This window comes from Hippopotamus amphibius, chromosome 14 (genome assembly GCF_030028045.1).
Source record: "Hippopotamus amphibius kiboko isolate mHipAmp2 chromosome 14, mHipAmp2.hap2, whole genome shotgun sequence".
NCBI classification, from domain to species: domain Eukaryota; kingdom Metazoa; phylum Chordata; class Mammalia; order Artiodactyla; family Hippopotamidae; genus Hippopotamus; species Hippopotamus amphibius.
The window spans coordinates 62,496,664-62,515,060 of record NC_080199.1 but is presented as its reverse complement, the minus strand read 5'-3'; the positions used below and the strand labels follow the sequence as shown (position 1 = coordinate 62,515,060).

General features: G+C 38.9%; 2 protein-coding genes across 13 annotated transcripts in view; one reads left to right on the top strand and one right to left on the bottom strand.

Annotated features, from left to right (window-relative positions):
- RCBTB1 (RCC1 and BTB domain containing protein 1) overlaps window positions 1–4,365 on the top strand; it is a 104,554-nt gene extending 100,189 nt beyond the window's left edge. For all 12 annotated transcript variants that reach the window (XM_057707118.1, XM_057707116.1, XM_057707124.1 and 9 more), the window contains one exon: window positions 2,072–4,365. In XM_057707118.1, coding sequence (XP_057563101.1) covers window positions 2,072–2,212 — 141 coding nt within the window. In that variant the 3' untranslated portion in view covers window positions 2,213–4,365. The remainder of the gene's footprint in view (window positions 1–2,071) is intronic.
- A 6,277-nt stretch (window positions 4,366–10,642) lies between these two features.
- The window catches only part of SETDB2 (SET domain bifurcated histone lysine methyltransferase 2), a 92,885-nt gene continuing 85,130 nt past the window's right edge, over window positions 10,643–18,397 (bottom strand). Inside the window, exons 15-22 of the mRNA XM_057707207.1 lie at window positions 18,269–18,303; window positions 18,004–18,075; window positions 16,926–16,978; window positions 15,816–16,148; window positions 15,495–15,549; window positions 14,696–14,827; window positions 13,354–13,425; window positions 10,643–11,480 (exon numbers count right to left, since the gene is read on the bottom strand). Of these exons, the coding sequence (XP_057563190.1) occupies window positions 11,341–11,480; window positions 13,354–13,425; window positions 14,696–14,827; window positions 15,495–15,549; window positions 15,816–16,148; window positions 16,926–16,978; window positions 18,004–18,075; window positions 18,269–18,303 (892 nt within the window). The 3' untranslated portion in view covers window positions 10,643–11,340. The remainder of the gene's footprint in view (window positions 11,481–13,353; window positions 13,426–14,695; window positions 14,828–15,494; window positions 15,550–15,815; window positions 16,149–16,925; window positions 16,979–18,003; window positions 18,076–18,268; window positions 18,304–18,397) is intronic.

Sequence of the window (18,397 nt, the reverse complement as noted above, 5' to 3'; positions counted from 1 at the left end):
AACATTTGTTGAATACATTTGACCCTTAACACGGGTTTGAACTGCACAGATCCACTTATATGTGGATATTTTTCAATAGTGAATACTACAGTACTACATGATCCACACAGTTGGTTGAACCTGCGAATGTGCAGGGCCAGCTGTAAATTATACTTGGATTAATGTCCATGCTGTTCAAGTATCAGCTGTACTGAGGAATCTCATACTAATTGGAGGGGAAGGGAAAGCCGTTTGATAAAACTGTTTTCATAGGTATGTGAACTGATTTGTAATTAGAAGCACCATTTTTATACCTGTACTATATAAAAAAAATTCTTAAAGTTTATACTCAAGGTAATCTATACAATTAGTAAACTGAATAAACTCACTTTTTCATTATACTACAAAGATCATTAATTCCAAATTAGCAGATATAGAGGTGATAAGGTTTTGCAATGTCAGAATTTTGTGCACTTTCTCCTTTGAATTTAAAATTATATAATTAAAACTTGATGTTTAAAGATCCTCATCTGATACATTACATGGTTTGAAGAACTTTTTGTGCTATGACTGGCTCCTTCATCCTAAGTTATAGGTAGATAAATCAGTTTTCTATTTTTGGTAATTAAGATTAAAATATGACTTTCATCTTTCTGTGGAATGTAATTTGGTCCCTAGAGCTATTTATTAACCATTGGGTTATAATACCAGGCTTTGGGCTTTTTCTTTAATAATAATGTGAGAGAGAATGTTTTCTATTGTTTAACATTTTAGTTTATTGTAATACTCAGAGCTGTCCATTCAGCACACTGGGAATCTCTTATTAAAAAACATGGATCCAGAGATTATGCTAACCTTTTAAATGCATTTTCAATTATCTGGAGAATAAAGCTCTGGCAGCATCTGGCTGAGAGACATTAGATGTGGTTCATCTCTTACTGGTTATATGACTGATGGGGGGCATCTTTCAGCAAGGGACAGAGAGACTCTTAGAATAAGGAACTTTCTGTTTGCAGGGGTCTGAAAGAGGTATTTCTGTATGGGGAAGTGGCCCTTCCCCACCCTGCCTAAAGTTCTCATTTGGTGGTGGCTGGGAAACACGAAGCCAAGACCCTACAGTTTAACTGTTGTTGAGATCCTGGTTTGGTAGAATCCTGAATATCGACCTTCAGTATTGCTGGCCAAGTTACAGAAATCGAGCTATTAGACTTCATCTCTGTGTACATTCCAGGTACCTAATTGATTTAATAATTATGTGTTCCAACATTTGAAGGAACAAACAACATTATAGTAGAGTTTTGCTGGGATGAAAGCCTGTCTTAGCATAGCTAGAAATAGATTTTTAAATGATTCTGGTTTGCCACTTGTATGTGTTACTTTCCCTCTGAATGTTGGTAGTTGGTGACTTCCATTTATCTAACTGAAAAATCAAGTCTCTCTGACTGTTCTCCTCGGGACTGATCATCTGAGAAACTAGTGTGGTGGAAGTTGTAGTATATTATTCTTTGTGGCTTTAAAAATGAAGGCATTTTTATAGAGGAGAGCATGAAAGTGAATTCCAGGTCTCTGGAATTTTTATTTTTAGTGTGCCACCTTCGGTTGACCATTTCTCTTCATCGCTTTTCTGTTTCTTCTCTTCCCTGAACCAAATGACCCACATCTTAATTCTTTTCTCTTACTTCTTGAATGTGGTAAAACACATGATACGGACTAAAGTTGCTTTCAGCTTTTTAAAATCATGTCTTTGAGTGACTAGACCATGTGATAACCGTGAGGATATCCCCCCACCCCGACTGCGTGTGTGTGTGTGTGTGTGTGTGTGTGTGTGTGTGTGTGTGTGTGTGTGTGTGTGTGTGAAAGAGTCAGACTTGAGCAGGGGAACCATTGCTTTTACTGTGCGGTGAGTACATAGTTTGTATTTTTCTGACATGTACCTGTGGTCACTTGTTTGCCTAGTTTGAGGTTTCTGGCCTCAAATCTCTTCTTGGGGGAGGGCGAGAGGTTTGGGGTGAGGGATCTGGAGAGAAGTGATTCAATCAAAGTTAATTTAAAAAGGCCTCTTCTTGTTTTTATTTTTGTTATGTGTGTCCAGGATTTAGAAGAATTCTGCTTTAAGTTTTGCGTCAATCATTTGACAGAAGTTACGCAGACTGCAGCATTTTGGCAAATGGATGGCCCTCTGCTAAAGGAATTCATTGCTAAAGCCAGTAAATGTGGAGCCTTTAAGAACTGAAGCCCAAGACTGCTGGGTTTTGTGTGAGTGCTCTGGGGCTGGTGATGGTGTGTCGTTTGTGCTCTATGGGTGATGTATTTCTGCGGGTAAAAAAAATCCTATCAGGTTGTTTTGCTCACGTGGAGATATAGTTCTCTGTGTAGGGGTACGTGAAGGGTGTACGGCCTTTCTTGAACCTATTTTAAACAATCCTTATTTTCAGATATGTATATTTTAAATGTGACCGTAAACATTTGGCTGGGACATTGTAAAAGGGTGAACGTTTAGCTGGTGGTTTACTTGTTTTTTGTTTTGTGTGTGTTTGATTAGAGGACCTTCTGAAGTTGGAAAGGGGAACTTTGTGGCACCTCTCCTGGCCTGCATATCAACAACCCCTTTGACGCCAGGAGTTGGGATAGGGTTCGAATTGTGAGAGACAGGAATGAAAGATGCTGACTTGGGGGCTTGTTGAAGGGCTGCATTAGTTGCTAGTTCAGTAGCCGCACTGTGAAGGAATAGTTAAGATCGTTTGAGGCTTTTGTTTGTGTATTTGCATTGTTGGTGACTTTTTTAACTTCAAAATAATATTTTACTTAATATAAACCTATTGAAATGATAATTATGTGAAGATAAATTTTTAGGTTAGGGTTTCTCTCAAGACTTAAGTACATGAAGAGTAGTAAGGTAGAACTATCTGTGAAAAGTTGATAATGAAAAACTTCATTTGAGTGAAGGTGAATATTTTATAAATCAGAGTCTCCACTACTAACTGTTTTATTAAGATTAGATTTGAGAACCCCAAATCCAGTCCCGTCACCTTTTCTCCTATAAATGCTAATCATATACGAGGAAAATAGTGATATATTCAATATACTTTTGCCTTCCTAAATTGTGGTTGCTGAATCATCAGATCTGCTACGTCTGACTCAAGTAAGTGGTTCTTAAAACCAAGTTTCTTATAAGACTTAATAGAATTTGTTTTTATTGATTTTTGTTGATGCCAAATACCATCACACATTTTGTTTATTTGAAATTTCACCAGCTTTCACATTTGATTTTCCTTTCAATTGTGTTAGGTATAGTATTTAGCACAATTTAACTTTGAAGAAGGATCTAAATTATGGGGGACAGGGTTGGTCTGCTTATGAAATGTGACTTTGTGAGGTAAGACTGTTCAACCCTGAGTTTTTATCTTGTGTGTCCGTTGAGGTTGCGTCAAGAAAAAGCCTTGTTCTGCTCTCTGGCCCACGGACACATTTCCATTTGTGGGAGCTCCTTTAGTGAACTGTTTCCTATTTGAAAGGTTCCCCCATCTGAATTTAGAAACTGAATCCATTCTCAGACCCTAGATTAACAAGAGGGTGAAGAGATGCTGCAGCTACTGTTTTTAGCAATGTTTCTAAGTGTTTGTTTGTCAGTGAGGGCCCAAAGATGGAAATTCATCGATAGGTGAAATAAAAACAAACCCAGAAGTCCCAGCACCCTTTCTTCACCATATTGCAAGCGATCGAAGCCCAATGAATTATTAGGTTAGAATTAGTTCTGCAACATGATAGAATTTTCTTACTAGGTTGGTAAATTACGTTAATTTGATTATTAGCTATGATGGGTAGTGTTTGTAGTAATCACTGTCTATAGGCTCGTGATCTGGACAAAACAAGAATTTCAGTATGTTTACTGTTGCTCTTACTTGAAAAAAAACTTTAAAAAAGCACAAATTAACATAATAGGTCCATTTCCATAGATAGGTCATTCACTCAACAAATATTTACTGAGTTCCTAATAGGTGAAGAACCACTTCTCAGATGACTGAGTAATTTGTATGAGTATGTGTTCAGTGAAGAGAACAGGAAAAGGTCCTTTAGAAAGTACTTGAGTGTCTGTGTTGTTTTTTTGTTTTTTTTTTTAAATATGCTCTCATTTTTCTACTTGGTTTGGTTGTTAATCATAACAGGAGATGAAAACTATTCTTTGAATTGTTCTTTTCATCTGACATAATAATGAAAGCCAAAGTATTCATATTTCTTAAAATAGCCCTAAAATGTACTCTTGAACTTCTTACTGGAACCAGGTTTGATACTCTAGTTATATAGGTTGTATTTATGTAATGTTTAGAGTGACATATTAATAAATAAAGCAATCTGTTAAAATAGGCATGTAGAGTTATTTTTTCCCTCTCAAAAATCAATAATATGCAGCCTTAAAAGGGAAGGAAATTCTGACACATGCTGCAACTTGGATGAACCTTGAGGACATTATGCTGTGAAATAAGCCAGTCGCAAAAGAACAAGTACCGTGTGATTTCATTTACATGAGGTCCCTGGAGTCGTCAAATTCATAGAAAGTAGAATGGTGGTTACCATGGCCCGGAGGAAGGGCTGTGAGGGGTTATGGTTTAATAGGTTCAGAGTTCCAGTTTTGCAAGATGGAAAGAATTCTGTGCCTGGATGGTTCACAGCATTGTGAATGGACTTTAACGTCACTGAACTGTACACTTAAACATGGTTAACATGGTCATGTGTATTTTGCCACATTAAAAAAAAACAGTACTGTGATTCTTGAGTATCAGGCTAAAAACAGGTGCCACCATGAACATGCTGTTTCTCAGCTATCCGCCCCCCAACCCCAGAAGATATGCTTTGGTTTTACTCTTGCTGAAAGATACTACAATTGAACTGTCACAGCAGAAAACTGTATCTGGATCCTTGTGGGGACTTACAAATGAAGGGAAAGGATAGTCCCTATCCTCAAGGAATGTAAAAATGATTAGGAGAGAGGTGAGAGGTTTAGGAATTAACAACAATAACATTTATAAACAGCTTTTTGTGAGTCATTGAGAGGAAACCCAGTAGGGTTAGTATGAGAAGCAGTTGTTCTGAAGATCATGTTTGTGCAGCATAGAGGGAAACACACGTGTCCTTCTAGCTCACTTCCAAAACAGCAGTAAGTGGCCCAAGCAAAGGCCTAGAGGTGGGGACTCATGAGCCTTCCAGAACTTTACCAAAAGCAAGTTTGGTTAGAATGGGGAAAATAAACCAGGGCCCCTCAGGCAGAAGTGTTGGCGAGGGGAAGGCATGTGTTTGTGTGTGGTGTGTGTGTGTGGATGAGAACATTTATTTCCCACAATGCCAAGCACTGTGCCCTGTGCTTCACATGCATTTTCTTTTTTAGTGCCCACATTTTGTACCATAAAGTAGGCAGAATTAGGCTCATATTAAATAATTTTTTTCAGCAGTGACATTGCTCAAGTACAAACCCTGGTCTATTTTAATTTGCCCAGTATTTGCCACTTGATGTTGCTACTTTGTGCTGAGTTACCACTGTGAATGACTGGTGAAATTTGAAGTAGAGTGGAGGACAGAGGGTTTTTTTAAGAAATAAACATCATGACATCAGAACTGTTGCTCAGATAAGCTTTGCTGTAGGGTGTAACATCAGGGAGGGAAGCTGAAGTTAAAGCATCATCTAGACCAGGGGAAATCTTTATTTAGTGGGTCTAGGATGGAGTCTTGGCTTTTTTTTTTAATTGAAGTATAGTTGATTTGCGGTATTATCTTAGTTTTAGATATACAACATAGTGATTCAAAATTTTTATAGATTATACTCCATTTATAGTTATTATAAAATATTGGCTCTGTTGCCTGTGCTATACAATATATCCTTATAGTTTATTTCTTTTATACATAGTAGTTTGTACCTCTTAATTCCTTACCCCTATCTTGCCCTTCCCCGCTTCCCTCACCCCACTTGTAACCACTAGGTTTGCTCTCTGTATCTGTGAGTCTGTTTATTTCCTGTTATATTCATTAGTTTGTTTTATTTTTAAATCCCATATATAAGTGATAACATACAGTATTTGTCTTTCTCTCTCTGACTTATTTCACTAAGCCGAATACCCTCCAGGTCCATCATTGTTGCTGCAAATGTCAGAATTTCATTCTTTTTGATGGATAACACACACACACATCACATCTTTGTCCATTCATCTGTTGATGGACACATGGTTGCTTCCATATCATGGCTATTGTAAATAATGCTGCTCTGAACATTGGGTTGCATATATCTTTTCGAATTAGTGTTTTCATTTTCTTTGGATATATACCCAAGAGTAGAATTGCTGGGTCATATGATAGTTCTGTTTTTAGTTTTTTGAGGACCTCCATACTGTTTTCCACAGTGGCTGTACCAATTTACATTCCTGCCATTAGGATACAAAGGTTCCCTTTTCTCCACATCCTTGCCAACTTTTGTTATTTGTGGTCTTTTTTATTTTTTATTTTTGGCTACTTTGTGCAACTTGTGGATCTCAGCTCCCCAACCAGGGATTGAACCTGGATCACAGCAGTAAAAGCGCTGAATCCTAATCACTAGACCACCAGGGAACTGCCCTATTTGTGGTCTTTCTGATGATAGCCATTTTGACAGGTGTGAGATGATATCTCATTGCAGTTTTGATTTGCATTTCCCTGATGATTAGCAGTGTTGGCACCTTTTTATGTGCCTGTTGGTCATCTATTTGTATGTCCTCTTTGGAGAATGTCCATTCAGGTCTTCTGCCCATTTTTTAATCTGGTTGTTTGTTTTTTTGACATTGATTTGTATGAGCTGTTTATATATTTTGGATATTAACCCTTTATCAGTTGTATCATTTGCAAATATTTTAATCCATTCAATAGGTTGTCTTTCTGTTTTGTTGGTGGTTAATGTGTCATTTAAGGCGAGTGTTTCCTTATTGATTTTCTGTCTGGATGGTCTGTCCATTGCTGTAATTGGGGTAAGTCCTCTACTATTATTGTATTACTCTCAATTTCTCCCTTTATGTCTATTAATATTTGCTTTAAATATTTAGGTGGTCCTATGTTGGGTGCATATATATTTACAATTGTTATATCTTCTTGGATTGATCCCTTGATTATTATGTAATGTCCTTCTTTGCCTCTTGTAACAGTCTTTGTTTTAAAGGTGGTTTTGTCTCGTACAATATTGCTACCCCAGGTTTCTTTTGATTTCTATTTGCATGGAATGCCTTTTTCCATCTCTTCACTTTCAGTCTACATGTGTCTTTAGATCTGAAGTGAGTCTCTTGTGGGAAGCATGTATACAGGTCTTGTTTTTGTATCCATTCAGCCAGTCTGTGTCTTTTGATTGGAGCATTTAGTCCATTTACATTTAATTATTGATGTGTGTATAGTTAATGCCATTTGTTAATTGTTTTGAGGTTGTTTTTGTAGTTCTTTTTTGTTCTTCTTTTGTTCTCTTCCCTTGTGATTTGGTGACTATCTTTAGTGTCGTGCTTGGATTCCTTTCTGGTTTTTCTCTGCTTATCTATCATGGATTTTTGGTTTGCAGTTACCATGAGGTTTTTGTATAGCAATCTGTATATGTATGTGATTATTTTAAGTTGCTGATCTCTTAATTTCAAATGCATTTTAACAGCCCTACATTTGTACTCACTTCCCCTCATGATTACTGTTTTTGACATCATATTTTAAATCTATTTGTTTTGTGTATCCCTTAACTGCTAATTGTGGATGATTTTATTACTTTTGTCTCTTAACCTTCCTACTAGCTTTGTTCATGGATGATTTCCTATCTTTACTGTATGTTTGCCTTTATCAGTGAGCTTTTTCCTTTCATAATTTTTATGTTTCTAGTTGTGGCCTTTTCTTTTTCACTAAAAAGTTTCCTTTAACATTTCTTATAAAGCTGGTTTGGTGGCACTGAACCTTTTTAGCTTTTGCTTGTCTGTGAAACTTTTGATCTCCATCAGATCTGAATGAGAGCCTTAGTTGTAGGTTTTTTCCTTTCATCACTTTAAATATACTGTGCCACTCCCTTCTGGTCTGCAGAGTTTCTGCTGAAAAATCAGCTGATATCCTTATGGGAGTTTTGTTATAAGAATTGATAACTTGTTGCTTTTCCCTTGTTGCTTTTAATATCCTATCTTTATTTTCAATTTTTGCCATTTTAATTATGTGTCTTGGTGTGGTCCTCTTTGGGTTGATCCTGTTTGGAACTCTGCTTCCTGGACTTGGGTGACTTTCCTTTCCTGGGTTAGGGAAGTCTTTAGCTACTGTGTCTTCAGATATGTTCTCAGGCTCTTTCTCTCTGTTTCTTCTGGGATTCCCTATAATGTGAATGTTAGTATGCTTGTTATTATCTCAGAGGTGTCTTAAATTGTCCTTATTTCTCTTTATTTTTTTCTCTTTTTTTTCTGTTTGGCATCAGTGATTTTCACTGCTGTCTTCTAGCTCACTCATCTGTTCATCAGTGTCATTTACTCTACAGTTGATTCTGTCTAGTGTATTTTTCATTGCAGTTATTGTCTTCATTTGTTTGTTCTTGATGTTTTCTAACTCTTCTCTAAAAACTTCTGACTTCATGCTCTGTTCCTTCATCCTTATTCTGAGTTCTTTGGTCATCTTTATGATCATTACCTTGAACTCTGTCTCCACGTAGTTCTTCTTCTGAGATTTTATCTTGTCCTTCCATTTGGGGTATGTTCCTCTGTTACCTCATTTTGCCTAACCTACTGTATTTATTTCTGTGTATCAGGTAGGTTGGTTATGTTTCCTGACTTTAGAAAAGTGGCTTTTGTAGGAGATGTCTTATGTCCCAGCAATGCACCCCTCCTCTCGTCACCAGAGCTGTGTGCTCTAGGGGTGCCCTCCATACAGGCTGCATGGGTTCTTCTGTTGCAGTGGGCTGACTACTGTGGGCAGTCTGGTAGGTGTGGCTGGCTTCTGGTCGGAATTGGTTGCCAGGCCCTGTCTTGTATAGAGCCAGCCGCTGGTTGGCAGGGTGGACCATGAGGTGGCTGACTATGGAACTGTGAGAGACTGGCCCAGGGGCTAGTGCTAGCTCACTGGAGCCAGGAGTCAGGTCCAAGAGATCCTGGGGTCTCACTGCAGGGCCCAGGGGTCCCTGAGCTGGATAGCTGGTGGGTGGGGTCAGTTCCTAACACAGCTGGCTGCAGTGTCTGGGCTGTCTTGAAGCTTGTGTTTACCTCCTGGTGGGCAGGGCTTGGGCCCAGCTGGTTCCAGGACTGGTGCTGGCCTGCTGGTGGGTGAGCTGAGGCCTGCCATGGCAGGCTGCAGGGCTGTGGTTGTCCTGTAGGGGTGAGGCTTTTCCTAGGGCTTGAGCAGGCTTGCTGGTGGGTGGGGCTGGGGCCTAGGGGATTCTAGGGCTGATGCCTGGCCCCTGGTGGACAGAGCTGTCCCCAGGGTATCTGGGTCTGGTGCCTATGCACTGGTGTGTGGAGTTGGGTTCTGGGCTCTCTGGTGGGCAGGGCTGTGTCCAAGGGTGGCTGTGGGCTCAGGGGGTCTTAAGGAGGCATGTATCCTCCACCCAATTGTTCTGCCTGAAGTAGCCCAGTACTGGCACCTATAGGCTAGTGAGCAGAGGCACAGCTGGACCTAGAGGGAGGATTCCAGAATGGCGCCTGCCAGCACCAGTGTCCACGTGATAGAATGAGCTCCCAGAAATGGCTGCTGCTAGTCTCGGTGTCCCCAGGGTGAGCTCCAGTTGCCTTCTGCTTCTCTGGGAGAGTCTCCACGATCAGCAGGTAGGTCTCTCTCAGCCTCTTTTCAAATGACTGCTTCTGCCCCCGGGTCCTGGAGCATGAGTTTTTGTGTGCACCCTTTAAGAGTGGGGTCTCTATCTCCCCCTGCCCTCTGGGACTCCCGAAGGTAAGCTGCACTGGCCTTCAAAGCCAGATGTTCTAGGGGCTTATCTTCTTGGCACAAGACCCTTGGGTTTGGGGATCCTGATGTGGGGCTGAGACTCACTGTTCCTTGGGAAGAACTTCTGCAGTTGTAATTATTCTATTTGTGGACCCCCCACCCAGGGGTGTGGGTCTTGACTATATTGCGTTTCTGCACCCCCACCCATCTGGTCATGGTTCTGTGTATTTTTAGTTGGTAGAAGTTCTTTCCTGTTAGGTTCAGTTTTCCTGATCCATAGTTGTTCTATAAAGAGCTGTAATTTTGGTACGCCTGTGAGATGAGGTGAGCTCAGAGTCTTTCTACTCTGCCATCTTCTAAAAGGTTTTTTTTTTGCTTCTATAGTTTTTTAAGTGCCTCAGGTGATTCTGATTAGTAGCCAAAATTGAAAAGCCACTGAGATTTTGCCCCTCAGGTATTAATGACTTGGGCTGGGGTTGCCCAAGGAATGGACGTGTTTTCATTTTTATCATGTTCCTCAGATATTTTTTGAGCGTATTATGTGCCAGACACCATGTTGGAGATTCAGACGAAACACATGTTGAAATGTAGCACTGTTGTGGATCAGAGGAACGTGGTAAAAAAGTAGAAATGTGAATGTGAAGTTTTCAGAGGTCAGACATGGTAGTAGGGCATACAAATCTGAATTGTATGTTGTTAGGTTGAGAAAAACCTTCAAAGAGTCCATCCAGTTTTAAATGTTTATTTTGAAGATGATGTTACGCCCTTGTGGTGACTATGGCTGAAGAGAAATTTAAAAAGCAGACAGGTACGTTTGGTACAGGTATAATATTCAAATTTATTTTATCAAAGAAGCATTGTGGGCTGGAACTAGTCTCAAAAACAGTTTATACACTTATTCAACATTTATTGAACATGCTAGCTGCTGGGGATGTGACAGGGAGGAAAACACAGGAATAGTATCTGCCCTCAGACTGCTTACACTCCAGTGGTTTGATGTATGATTTGATGGCTTACACCAAGAAGGGATATGAAGAGAAAGTACTCTCAGATGGCATAGGTAGGAGGAGAGCTGCAGGAGGAGCAGTGAAGACTTCAGAGCAGGATGTGCAAAGGCCCTGGGGCAGGAGCACCTGGAATCCACTTAGCTCACTGGTTTGGGGGGGGGGGGTTGGAGGCCATCAAAGGATTTTAGAGCGATGGGAGGCATGGTCCAGTTTACTTAAGTAGAATCTGAGAAATACTTTATTGGAGGGGAGAGGTAGAAGTGAGATGAGGAGGAGGAGGCAGTAAAAAGCATAAGATGCCAATCAGCAAGAACAGGTAAGAGCTGGTGAGGATCGAAGTTTGAGGACCAGAGGGACATGAGGGGCCTAGTGCTGAAGATGTGTGGCTTTCACAGGCCTGTCTCCAGCTCTCAGCCTGTTTGCAGCTGTGCTTGATTCCTGGCTTAGAAAATGGTCATTCTTAAGAAGACAGAGAAGAATCTGAAGTAGAACTTGACTGAAGCTCAGAGCACAAGGTTTGTTTCAAGTCCTGAAGTAGCTCAATCTCTTCCTTCAGCTGCCGCTGCCTTTCTTCAGATTGATGAATTTTATTCTCTATTGCTATAAGAAAATTACTTCAGGTTATTCAGTAATTTTATACATAATGTACTATTTCTGGCTCCTTTTGAAAGTGCATAATACACAGTGCTATGCCCCAAATGAAAAGGATCTAAGGTCCTGTGAGCAGGAGATGATGCTTTTATGCCTTTGCTTCCTCTTCTAGTTCAGCATAGAATTCTAGTATTTATCACACATAAAGCTGGTCCCTAAATCTTTAAAATTTTGTATACATTTGTAGCAGAAAAAGTACCTTCTGTATATCTTTGAGGACTTGAAAGCAGCGACTATATAACCTTCATGCTACACGATATCCATTTATTAAGAGAGGATGCGGTTAGACTATCAAGGGTAAGGGCAAATCTTTCAAAGAAATGCATCCAGTTTTTAATGTTACATAAAAGCTTTTGGTTGTACTTAGGAACACGAATGCTTTTATTGTGGAAACTTAGAAGCTACTTTAGTTAGGCTTTATAGATTATTACTCAGTGGCAATATCGTTTTTTAAAAACCTCAAAATTGAAGAATATTAAAACACACATACATAATCTTTTCTTAGAATATCTGTATACTTGTAGTTAACTTTCTGGAACACCGGAAAGGCTGAATTAAGCGAGAGAGTCTATTAGTTGGGGTGTCAGAAGTTAAGTCTTAAGTTTGATCTCACGTGATTCAAAGTGTCTCTTCCTGGTGCTCACACCCCCCAAATACTACACTATACTGTACGTATTCCCAACGAACTTACCGAGGTAGTGACATATGGTGTGTTCCAAACATGTTACTTTTATATGAAAGAAAAACATGTATGAAAGTAACCTACAAAATGTTTTTAGAAAAAAATTTAAAGGCTGCTTTAAAAAAAAAAGGTACTTCCATTAGAAGTATGCAGACATTCTCAAGAGACTAGTAAAAAACAGACTATTATTGGTAGATTAAAAACAATACTTTTCTGCTGATTATAAATGTAATATAAAATTCAAATAGAAATGTGTAATATGGAAACAAAACCGAGAAATGCTTGTATATACTGAAACAGGAAGATGAACTAATATTTTCTCCACAGGGAAGATCTATTTTCCTAACACATTTGCTGGAAAGAAGATATATCTCTAGAAGAGAACAGAGTGTAGGGCACTGTTTGTGTACAACTTCAGAGGGAGCCATTTGCCCCAAACTCTGTCAATCTGTGCCCTCCACATCAAATAGTGAAAGGACCACTGTTTGATGTTTTATGGAAAGGTTAATAAGTCTCTTTCCACTAGGTTTTCTTTTTCAAAAATTTCTTGGCTATTTTTTTGTTGTTTTTTGATGATGAACTTTAGAATCAATCAGTCACAACCTTCCCTCTCCCCCATGTTGAAGATGTGAAGATTAATATTGGGAGAATTGAAATTTATACACATCTTACCAAGTGAGAGGGAGACAGTCGTATTGTGGTTTATCACAGCCTCACCAGTTCCTGCTGATTTCCAAACATGGTGCCCAAATACTTTCATGTGGCAATCAATTTTTTGTTGTTTCTACCTTTTTTTTTTCCTACTTTTTTAAATGAGTTTTTTTTCTGATTACAAAAGTATTGTGTATGTATAAAATGTAGAAATATGAGTACAGTGAGCACTAAGGCAAAGTAAATTACTATAATCCAGCCACCTACAGATAACTACTGTTTCCATTTACATGCAGTTTTTCTGTGTGCATGTGAGACTGTGTATATATGTGTTTTTTCTTCTGTGTGTGAGGGTTCATATTGTTTTGTAATGGGCTTTTTCATTCAATGAAACAGTGAACATTCTTCTAAAATAGAATTTTTGTCACATGAATAGTATTTCAATATATATGATATTCATAAACTTTGCTGTTCAGTTATGACTCATACCTGCTTGAAAATTTACAAATGTGTCTTCAAACAATCTACAGTCAAAAAGTGAAGTCCCAATTTCTTCATAGTCTGGAAGAAAAACATTTTCAGTTTTAATTTAAATAATTTATATAGGCAGAAACACCTCACAGAATAACCCCAAATAAGGAAAAGCACACAGAGCAGGCAGCCCCTGCAGTAGCAGCAGCCTCGCCAGGGAACCTGCTAGAAATGCAGATTCTTAGCACCTTCACTGGATCAGAACCTCCAGGGACAGGGCCCAGCTACCTGTTTTAACAAGCCCCCCAGGTGGTTCTGAGGGGCACGCTCAAGTTCGAGATGTGCTAGGTCTAGAGACAAGAATGAACAAACAAAAGAATGTGATGAATGAGCTTTGGGAGATGTGTGCTCTTAACTATACCTTTTGGTTTTGTCATGTAGGAAAAAATCCCTTTCAAATCATCATATATTTTACATTGTTGCCTAAAGTATAGATTGTGGAGCTTTTGCTCTTAAGATAGCTATACAGTTGACCCTTAAACAATGTGGGGGTTGGGGTGCTGACCCCCTGTGCAGTCAAAGACCCAAGCATAACCTTCTAGTCAGCCCCCCAAATATGTGGTTCCTCTGTATCTGTGGTTCTGCATCCACAGGTTGTGTAGTATTTTATTTTATTGTGTTGTATTTATTGAAAAAAATTCAGGGTTTTTTTTTCAGTAAACAGTACAAACCCATGTTATTTAAGTGTCAGCTGTATTTATAATAAAGTTTTTAAGCTCCTAACACAGGTTGTGAGAAGGCTAAGTGGCTATATACCTGCATGTACAAATGGAACTTCAGCGTCCCAAAGAGCGCATTCCGAAAGGCCACATTTAACTAAACCAAACATCAACCAAAACATTAAAATTACTTCTTTCTTCTGTACTTTACAGTAGAAAAAAAGACACTTGCTTTCTGAAGGAACAGAATTAGAGTCAAATCAAAACTAACATCATGAATGCCAGTCTCAGATCTTAGCACGAGTGTGCTCAGTTGAGGGGTGGGGGCGGCGTAGGTGTGTGACTGAATGTGGTTCTGAACTTGCCCGTTCTCTTGGGGGTCACTCTCAGTTATGAGCCTCTGGAAAACACGTTAAACTGTTAGGGCATCAGGGTACTTTTTACTAAATTAATGAGTCTGTGAATTACCCACATCCTGTTGATTTATAAAAGGACAGATCTGGAACAATAAATTGTATTAAAGAATGAGATAAAGAATGAAAAGAGAAAAGAAAGAAGATGTGTCCTTTTGGGGGTTTGTTTTGTTTAACATGTAGGTCTGTGAGAAGTCTCTATATGTAGAAATACTGTTATTTCAGTACCTGAATCTGAAGTGCTCTCATCCGTGAGTCTTTCCTGAATCAAATGAAGTTTGTCTAATATTTCTTCAAATAAAGTATTAAGGAGACCCGCTTCTTTACATTTCTTAAGAAAAGCAACTTTCACAATTGCATCTAAGAGTAGGAAAAACATTTTAGAAGGAATGGTCTGTCTCAGGGCAGCTATCATACATCACTCTACGGTCACTTCAGACTTTGCCTAATGGTGAATGAGCGTTATTACATAATACATACAGCACCTTTCTCTCTTCTATTAATTGTAATTTCATCATATCTCATTTTTTTCCAAGCTGAAGCAATGAATGAAATGTTATAAATAGTGAAAAAAATTTCTCTGCTTCGATTATATAAATAAAGAGAATTTTCTAAAACTTAACTTCAAATCTTTGAGATAACAGCCTCCCTCATTTTTTTCTGTCACAGTTGACTGTCATTATGGAATGTCTGTTTCCTTAACAGAAAGTTACAATCATTGGCTTCAGCTTCTTGGCGGGGGGGGGGCGCATGGTCCACAGTGTGAGGGCTGGTGTGTCATTGGATTCTGAACTCAGGCAACCCTGGCTTCTATACCAAGAACTGTATCCTTTCTTAATACTGAAGAGCAGTGGACCACCCCAGCCTAAGTTATTTCGATCTGTTCAGGTTATGATGGAGTGAATAGTTACGATTAAAGATTTCTACTCTTATAATTCATTACTAGAAGTCTAGAAGAATAAAGTGTGATGCCAACTCTGAAATTCATGGTACTAAGTACTGTAAGCCATGTTTGTTACAGACAAACCTGTGTGTCTGACATCCTTTTCCTTCCTATCCAGTGCCATTCTGATTCCAGGTGGCTAGAAGGAAAGAAAGATCAAGATTACTTTACACTGATTATTTACTGTTGACATTTTAATATAGTAAGTCTCCTACATACGAACAAGTTCCATTCTGAGAGCGCATTCAGAAGTCCAATTTGTTCGTAAGTCCAACAAAGTTAGTGTAGGTACCCAACTAACACAATCAGCTACTGTAATAGGTTTATAATACTCTTCACACAAATAATACATTAAAAACATACAAAAAATAAAACGTTTAATCTTACAGTACAGTACCTTGAAAAGTACAGTAGTACAGTACAACAGCTGGCACACAGGGGCTGGCATGGAGTGAGCAGGCAAGAAGAGTTACTGACTGGAGGAGGGAGAGGAGGCGGGAGATGGTAGAGCTGAAGGATTGTCAGCAATGGAGGGCAAGCTGCAATGTCACTCACGCCTGAGGTTGATGACACAGGTTCTGGTTCCTTGCTGGATTCAATTCTATCTACCCTCTTGAAAAAACGATCCAGTGATGTCTGGATAGTAGCTTTTTTTTTCTTGTCATAGATGACATGGTAGCACTGGATTGCATTCTCAGCGGCTGCTGCAGCCTTCGTGTACTGTTCTACGTTCGGGTCCTGTGCTTGAAATAAAGATACTGCACTGCTGTACTCTATACAGTACTGTACAATAAAGTATACAAAAGCACAACCACTTGTAGAGGATGCACGCATGTGACAATGTACTCCAGACACGTGAACTAACAACATGACTGGACATGCGAACACATGTTCACATCTTTGAAAGTTTGCAACTTGAAGGTTCGTATGTAGGGGACTTACTGTATCGCATAAAATGAAAACCAAATTCAGTGATATGCCTATGGTGAAAATCATGTTCCATGTTCATCTGTAGATGTAAACATCAAATGTGTTTTTGTCTTGTCTAACAAAACATTAAGAGGTGTGACAGGCACCTCTTGTATGAAAGGTGAGAGGTGAAGGTTGCTGGCTCATATTAATTTAGCTTATATTAGCTGTTGCAAATCCCCCAAACATTTTCATATGCTTTACACATAATAGGAATCCAGAAAATTATCAGTTACAAATTAGGTCAAATGTGGATCCTGCAGCTGGGAAATACTTGGCTAGGTAAGGATGTTCCACTGCATCTATGCCTGTGTTAAGAACATAAATACCCTGTGGGCTCAGATCCTCTGTCTGATTTGGTACCAGGGGATGTGTTACAGGAGCCATGCGAGGGTCACCTCCTGGAGATTATGTGCTTGGATACCCAAGACACATCCAGCTTCTCTTTAATATTCATCTTATCTATTATTGTGTCACCTGAAATTCAGAGTGGTTAAAAAAAGACATTGTATGGAGAAACTTAAAGCTATAATAAAGTCAAATTACCTGTACATAATTGCTCGTGGAGAGACGTTTTTTCCTTCCCCTTTTGCTTTTTCCTGAAAAGGAAGCAGAAAAATATAATTTATGTAGATACTGGAATCCATAAAGGAAAAGACTGAGGCTGGACTACGTAAAATGTACAACTCTTATACGCCAAAGGTTATTACAAAGTCAAAAGATATGTCAAACTTAGACTAAATGTTTGCAAAACAAATGACAAAAGGCCAACTTTTAAAATATAAAAAGACCTTATAAAGATACGAGAAAGGCAACTGGGTAGAAAAATGGGCAAATGGGGAACTCTGGAGAGACGGTTCATTAAATAGAAAAACAAATTGGGTCACAGGAAAACAAATATAATTGATCAAAAGATAGGGAATACGCTCAATTTCACCCATAAGTAAAGACACACAAAGTAAAATAGGTAGAATTTTTCATTGATCAGATTAAGATGTTTAATATGTAATGTCTGCAAGGATTTGAGTCACTGTGTACTGCTGGTGCGGCCTCTTCAGAAGATAATTAGCCAAGAGTTACCCAGAATTTCACTGTTCATACTCTCTGACCCAGCAATCTACTTACAGGATGTCTTTCTAATATAAAGGGTCAGAAAGGGTTCATTACAAACAGTGTTATAATCTGCTTTTTAAAATGAACACATTATTTTCATCTTTCCCTGTCAGTAAATACTGATTGACAACAATATTTTTTATAGTATTTCTGATAAGTTGAAAGGGTAATGGCTGAAGAATTAGGGTAACACTGTCATTTAGAGAGCATTGTTTATACCACAGGATGCAGCTGGCATGACAGAGAACTAAGCCTTTTCCAAAGAGGAACAACAGCTGTCTACAGAGAGCATTCCAGATCTAGTATTGGCAAGACAGCACTTCCCGCTGTACACAAAGGCCGTGGAACTCCAGGTAGCCAGGACCCAATCTTCTTCAGAACGGACATGCTAACCATGCATTCTTAGGAAAACTGCATTCAGGGAACATACAGCACTTTATCAGTTTTATCTACTGAAAATCCTGATAGTCTTTTTAGAAGACAAATAGTCACAAAAATCAAAGCTTTTTACCGTATCTTGGTTTGGGCTGCTGACTGCAGTGAGAATGGAAGGCACCGGACAAAGGCTTCACTGAGAGTAGGTCTAGTTCATGAAGAAGAAAAGTTTAGTCCATTATGTTGCACACCACACGGGGACGGACAACAATTTTAAAAGTATATAAGATTTTCACTCAAATATTTGTATTTTAACTTAGGCCAGTAAATCAGATTATTCCATGTCTTACGTAAATGTTTGCCCTTCTTTAAACCCACAACACTCAATTTTAGAGACTTACCATTTTGAGTGTCCGCATGTTGTTGGCACAACACTCTGAAAACATGAAATTTCAAAGAGTCAAATAATGGTAGTTAACACTTTTCAAATATTACGCCTATTGCCTTGTAATTTAAAAGGGAACTAATCT